The following is a 7464-nucleotide window of genomic DNA, read 5'->3' on the forward strand; positions in this document are numbered from 1 at the left end:
GGAATTCCTTTCCAAATCCGAACATCTGGGATACCGCCAGCGAAAGCGGAGATTTGTTTGGAAAGGGATGCAAAGTCTTGGATGCAATCTCCAATCCGTCGCTACATCCGAAGCTACAACGTTTAAGAAATGGAACGCCGAGAGGGATGGAGACGATACACGTGTGCCCAGTATGGACCCCCCCCCCCCACACCCCCGCCCCTACCCCGCTGTTGACCGTCATAAATTAAATTAAATAAACAAAAAAGTGAAAATAAACAGTGAACGTTTTAGGTTAGACCATAAACTTAAACAATATATTAGAAACAGTGTGTTAAGGGATAAGTGGATGATTTGAGTTTTGTTTTTAGTGTTACTTTTGATATAATTTTAAGCTTATATTAGTACATGTTCTTTGTATATTAGTGTATCTATAATATCTATAAATATCTATAATTAAGTATGTGCAAATAGGATAATAAAAGTTGTGCGAGAGAATGCCGTTACGTAGCAGTGAGGCTCACCACCCACTATGCAGCGTCTCTCGCGGGGGTGCAAAGAGGAGGATGGAATGCCGCATAGGCGCTTGGAATATCCGAGGAGGAATGGATAAGAAGATGAATGAGTTGTGCGAAAGTATGAAGAGCAAAGCTCTAGACATTGTGTGTGTAAGCGAATGCATGAAAAGGGGAAGTGGTACGTTGGAGCATAATGACACGCTTGTTCTGTGGTCTGGAGTACAGGACACAGAGCGGGCGAGTCAGGGCGTCGCGGCGCTACTATCCCCAAGAATGGTAGAGTGTATGAAAGAATACAAATGTATAAGTGCCAGGCTCATGTGGATCTCCTTCAAGATTGGAGTCACGAGTATCCTTATCGTAATAGGGTATGCTCCTGTGAACTCATCTTCTGAGGATGTGAAACGAGAGTTCTGGGAGAGTGTAAGAGAAGTGCTGACAAATAGAAGATCGAATGAAAGAGTGATTCTAGCAGGTGATTTTAACGGATGGGTAGGCACTCGGAGGGATGGCTTCGAATCAGCCTTAGGTATGTTTGGTGATAACAGAACGAATGGTAATGGGAATAGTCTGCTCGAGTTGTGTCTGGAATGGAACCTCTTTATTTCGAATACTTTTTTCGATCATAAGGGGATCCATCAGTATACGTGGGAGAGAGGGAATGAAAGGACCATAATCGATTATGTTGTTGTTGACTCGAGATTGAGGAGAAATACAATCGATACGAGAGTATTTAGAGGGGCTGAAATGGAGTCGGACCATTTCCTCGTCGTATCGAGAGTAATTCTGTTCCGTGGATGGCGGTCCAGGAACAAAACTGTTCCGGTTTCATCTAGAGTCAAAGTTGAAAAACTACAAGTCGAGAATGTAAGTAAGTCGTATGAAAGGGAAGTGAATGAAAGATTGAATGTAAGGAATATGGATATGAATGTAGACGATACCTGGGAGCACATCAAATCGTGTATGTATGAGTCAGCAAAGAGTGTATGTGGAGTTGCGATCCAAGGTAGAAAAAAAGGAGATGCATGGTGGGATGAGGGCATGAAAGGACTTGTCTCTGAGAAGAAGAATGCTTGGCTAAATATGTTAGCAGTTAACGATGTTAAGAGTGAACTTTTTAAAATAATGAAAGATCGGTATAAAGAATGTAAGAGAAAAGTAAAAATGGGAGTAAAAGAACGGAAAGATCGTCTAAAGAGAGAAGAAGGTATGAAAATGTCAACCCACTTTCAAGAAAACATTAAGCTTTTCTGGAAAGAGGTAAAGAACGCAAAAAATGAGACTGAAAATGGAGGTATGAAAGTTATCAAATCAAATGATGGTAAAATATTGACGAATGAAAGTGAAGTGAAAGAAAGATGGAAAGAATACTTTATGGAAATTTATGAAAGTAACGGCAATGTCTCCACCGAGACACCCATAGAGGCAAGGGTGAGTGAGGGTATGGTATGTGAGATAAGTATGTCAGAAATAACGAATGCCTTAAAATTAATGCGGAACGGTAAGGCTGTAGGGTATGATAATATTGCTATAGAGTTTGTAAAATGTGGTGGACTGACCACCCTCACATGGATTCACAGACTATTTAACCTGTGTCTTGAGGAAGGATACACACCTCTGGATTGGAGACGGGCAGTAATCATGCCTCTATTCAAGGGAAAGGGATCTCGCGCAGAGTGTGGGAATTATAGGGCGATAAGCCTGCTAAGCTCTGTCGGTAAACTCTATAGTAAGATTATAATTGAAAAAGTTAGAATGGTGACGAAAGAACGGATTTGGGATGTGCAAGGTGCTTTTATGAGTGGAAGAGGTTGCACAGATCAAATTTTTGCACTACGAATGCTGACGGAAAAGTTTTTGGCTAAAAATCAGAAACTCTTCTGTGCTTTCGTGGATTTGCGGAAAGCGTATGATAAGGTTGATAGGATAAAATTATGGAGCGTGCTGGAAAAATATGGAGTAGACAATAAACTTATACAAGCAGTTGCTTCCCTCTACGAGGGCAGCACAGCTAGTATAAGAGTGAATGGGGACATTACATCATGGTTTGCAATATCCAAAGGCGTAAAGCAGGGATGTGTAATGTCACCATGGTTGTTTAATCTCTATATGGACCATTGTATGAAAGAGATTGAAAGTATGGGAGTCGGAGCGAAAATGATGAATATAACTGTTAGTTGCTTGCTGTATGCGGATGACGCCGTACTGCTAGCGAGCAGCGCGGAGGACTTGCAACTAATAGTGTCAAGAATGTACGATGTATGTATGGAAAATGATCTGGCAATGAATGAAGGTAAGTCAAAGGTCATGGTGTTTGAAAGAGAGAAAGATTTGACAGAATGCAAGATTATCGTACACAATGAATCCCTAGAACAGGTGCAAGAATTTTTATATCTAGGAAGCATGTTCACAAGGGATGGAAAAGTGGATAAGGATATTGAGAGAAGAGTGAATGCAGGGAATAGAATAAATGGTGCTTTTAACAGAGTGATTGGGAATAAGAATATGTCCATGGAAGCCAAGCTAGCGGTTCACAACGGCGTGCTAGTACCGACACTAATGTATGGAAGCGAAACATGGAACTGGCAAAGGAAGGATGAAAGCAGAGTGAATGCTGTTGAAATGCGCTCCCTCAGACGAATGTGTGGAAAATCATTGTATGACAGAATTAAAAACGATGATATAAGAAAGGAATGTAAGGCTGAACGAGGAATAATTGAAAAGATTAGAAAGAGCTCTTTGCGGTGGTATGGACATGTGGAGCGAATGGATAGCGAGAGAATGACTAAGAAAATATATGTGGCGAATGTGAGAGGGAAAACAGAACGTGGACGACCGAAAAAGACTTGGCACGATCAGATCAATCAGAACCTAAAATCTGGCGGTGTCAAAAGTCTGCGTAATCGGAGGGCATGTATGACTAGATGTATGGATGTGAAGGAGGCTAGGAGTGTATGTCAGGACAGAAGAGTGTGGCGTTCCATCCTCTCTGCCTACCCCTGCGGGGAAACGGCGTGATGGTAGTAGTAGTAGTAGTAGTAGATAATTAATGTGAATCTGCGAATTTTTTTGTGGAATATGATTACCGAAGTATGTGTCTCATCAATCGCATGTACAATATGAAAATACTTTTATTAAAAACTTTAGATATTTATACAATAATTACAAACAAAATCATTTTATTCCATTTTACGTCATCGATTACAGTGACACAATAGAGTAAGGATTGTAAGTTATAATTAGTAAAAATTATACGAGTAGTAAAATGACATACTTTGTAAACATCAATAAATCGATAAATCTGTGTCTTAATAATAATATCTTTTTTTCTCTTTGTCAAAATTAAATCATTGCTAACAATATTTTAACATTGCTAACAATACACTACGTTTGATTTAAGGAGATAAGTTTTTTGTGAGTATAATCATTATTTAATTTAAGAGTACTATCAAACTATCCTTTACTTCCAAAGTTCATTCATATGAATATATGTACATTACTTTTTGTGTAAATACAAATGTACTGTAAGTGTTTTTGGTCGTATGATTTGGGTCGTTCCATTTGCATGTTTCATTAATATATATATTTTTTAATTTTGCAGTCTAAAAGAGAAAGTTCGATTTATCAAAAATCGTGAAAATGCAGTTTTGAAATTTTATAAAATAGTTCACGCTTAAATCATAAATGTTAGTAAATAATACACATGGAACTGAGATAACATCACAACTGTGTAACGATTGATCTTTACATTCAAGATGTCTGAACTCTTTATCTCAAAATAGCAACAATCACAAAAAATATATTGGATACGATTTATTCACAATAAATATCACCCAGTTAAAATATTTGTGCGTTGGATAAAAATCAATTTTGATTTCTTGATCAAGAACTGCAAAAATTTCGCATCGATACCCCGTGAAGTATTCAACTTTTCGATGCTTGAATTTTGTCCAATCAATAAAAAATCTATCAATTTCCTTTTTTTGTTGTTGATTTTTTTTAAATATTTTATGAATATTTCCTCATTTTTAGTGACGAAATTCATCCGGACTGGTATAGCTGATAAGAACGAGAGCGCTCCGTACTTCGACCGTGCTTTGTATGAGGCAGAAGTGGACGAAAATGAAGACTTGCAGAATACAGTCTTCACTCTCACTGCCAACAGCCACAGTCAAAATTGTGAGTGATTTTTTCAAATTATAATATTTAAAATACTGCAATGAAAAATTTAAGAGTATCTTATTTTATTCACAGATTACGATTCAAAGTAATGTACTTATAATAAGGGTGTTTTAACTTGTCCTAAAATAAGCATTATCGATAAAATTCAGAGAGGTGTGTTGAGGTGGTTAAGGCACGTGAATCGAATGAGTGAAAATAAAATAGTCAAAAAAATTATTGAGGCGAATGTGGTTGTTGATAGAAGCAGAGAAAGGCGGAGAAAAATTTGATATGATTAAGTATTTGAAATACTTGAAAGTGGTCAGGACTCGGAATGATCGGCGTGTATGTATGAAGAGATGCATGAATGTGAAAGAGGGGAAGATTGTGTGCAAAGACAAATTGCTGTGGCATTTTATTTTCTCTGCCTACCCTGGCAAAAATAAGTAGCGTGATGGTGAGTTAGTCAATTTTTTTTAATTAGAACATGTAAGTGAAGAGCTAAATTTATTGAATGTGCAGGTCTTTTACATCTTTATCTACAAACAACATTTATTAAAATAACATTTTAACTAATTACCTTTAAAATATTTTTTTTTATTTTCTCAGACATGTCTCGGGTTACGTTATATAAATTTTCAAATACGTGATTCACGACACTTTCCGAAGGTAGCTGGCAAAGTGAATAGCTTGTAATTATACTTCAATCTACGTTGACTTTTACTAGGTAGTGTTCATGGGCGGGGGGAGAGACTCGTTGTTTACTTTCGACCCTTGTAACTGTAGACCCAGGCTCCCCTATTGTTTGGTATAATTACTTAAGATGCGTATCGATTGTCATTAGAAATATCTGGAATATTTACAAAATTTTATTCAATAATAGCCAAATAGTTCCTACATATTCGTACATATCGCAATGCAAATTTTAAAGGTTAATATACTGTCGAATTAAAGAGAATTTAATATATATTACTACTACTACTTTGCAATCACGTCATTTCATTCCAGGAGTAAGCAGAGAGGATGGAACGCCTGTCCTGACATGCACTCCTAGCTTTCATGCACATGCACATCCATACTTCTAGTCATACATGCCCTTCGATTACGTAGACTTTTGACACCACCAGATTTTAGGTTCTGATTGATCTGGTCGTGCCAATGTCTTTTTCGGCTGTTCTCGTTCTATTCTCCCGTTCACATTTGCGAAATATACTTTCTTAGTTATTCTCTCGTTATACATTCGCTCCACATGGCCATACCACCTTAAAGAACTTTTCTTAATCTTTTCGATTATCTTTATCCCTAATTTTTCTAAATCATTTTTCTGCTAGCGATACATCATTGCGATTCTTTGTTTCTTTTAAACATGTTTCTTGCCTTATGTTTTTTTTTTATATGGCTTTTATACCTGTTTATTGTTTTTTTTTTGCCATGTATTAGTTTTGTTTAATTTTTTATCATTTTTTTGTAATTTCTTTGTGTTTCAATCTTGCTAACCTTCATCCTATGTCCCAAAATGAGAAATGGAAATTACTTATCTGGAATATTATATATTTGAGTTATGTATGTAATATGTTTTGAAATAAATAAAATTAATTATCAGTAAAATTACTTTCTCTTTCGCTTACCTTAGAAAATCTTCTTTTTTTAATAAGATGTTTTTTTTATAATATTTACTAATTTGGTAATCATTAATATTGCATAACGCACATTTACCTCTTAACTTCATTTATTTACGTAAAAAAATATCGATAGTCCAATAAAATTACTTTTTTCGCTTAGATATATTTAACGAATAAATAAAATGAGCCAGTGATTCATAGGAAGCGAATGGTGCCATAAAATAATCCAATCGTGAAAAGACAAGTTTTCGGACTAAAAGTTTGAAAGTAAACCCGAACAAAAATGTTATTCGATTCAATTTTCTCCATTTCCCTCGGTATTAATCCGGTTATATTAAATCGTAAAAATGGTTTCTCGATCTTGTGAGTTCTGATACAGCCGGGTTTACTTATGTATATCGATCTCCAGAGGTAGAGTCTGTAAATGGATTTCACTCTAAATGCAATAGAGGTGATCCCATCTCGCAGATTCCAATCTTACGCTGAGAACTCGAAGAAATGAGATCGATTGTGAATACGCAAAAGAATTCGTATTAATAAAATGTAATAAATAAAATAAATCATTTCAGACGATGATAATTAGAATTATTTGATGATATATTACTAAAATAATGTAAAAGTGGGATAAATTTTTTTATTAAATTTTTTAAAGCAATCTTTTATTTCATAAAAATATAATGAAACACGTTTAAATAAAATTGTTTAGATAATAAACTTAGAGGTAACATAAATTTACTGAAATGTTCTCTGAAGGAAAACACATATTAATAAATTAAAGTTTTCATTCGTTTTAAATATTTATAATAAATTTGGTACGTTAACTATTATATATTGTTAGTATTTCCAAATGAACATGCTGTATCTAAGTCTTGGGTTTGTTACCAAAAGTTTCAATCATTTGAAATAATTGAGAACGTAATGCAATGCATCAAGTGATCACCTAAACCAACCGATGATAGACTTTAACCCTTCTAAATGTCCAGCCATCCATATTATCTTCTCATAAAAGTTTATTGTTAAGAGGCAATATCTATAACCAACCAAAAACAAAATAATAATACTAGTCAAATACTTGAAAGCGGCCGGGTCAGGAGTCGTAATAATCGTCGGATACGTATGAGGAGATGCATGAATGTAGAAGAGGCGAAGAATGTTTGCAAAGACAGAGTGGTGTGGCGTTCGAT

The 7464-nt window shown here is 35.6% G+C and overlaps 1 protein-coding gene across 1 annotated transcript; it reads left to right on the top strand.

Moving 5' to 3' along the window:
* Positions 1-476: 476 nt before the first annotated feature.
* On the top strand, positions 477-4676 carry LOC148299043 (protein CFDP2-like; the record flags this gene model as incomplete). The annotated part of the gene is made up of 2 exons (XM_088276426.1): positions 477-1368; positions 4530-4676. Coding segments are annotated over exons 1-2 (1039 nt in total), but the record flags the coding sequence as incomplete, so codon positions are not given.
* Between the last annotated feature and the right edge of the window lie 2788 nt (positions 4677-7464).

The sequence above is a fragment of the Brachycentrus maculatus genome, unplaced genomic scaffold (assembly GCF_059751285.1).
Source record: "Brachycentrus maculatus isolate JH-2025_06_01 unplaced genomic scaffold, ASM5975128v1 h1tg001389l, whole genome shotgun sequence".
NCBI lineage: Eukaryota > Metazoa > Arthropoda > Insecta > Trichoptera > Brachycentridae > Brachycentrus > Brachycentrus maculatus.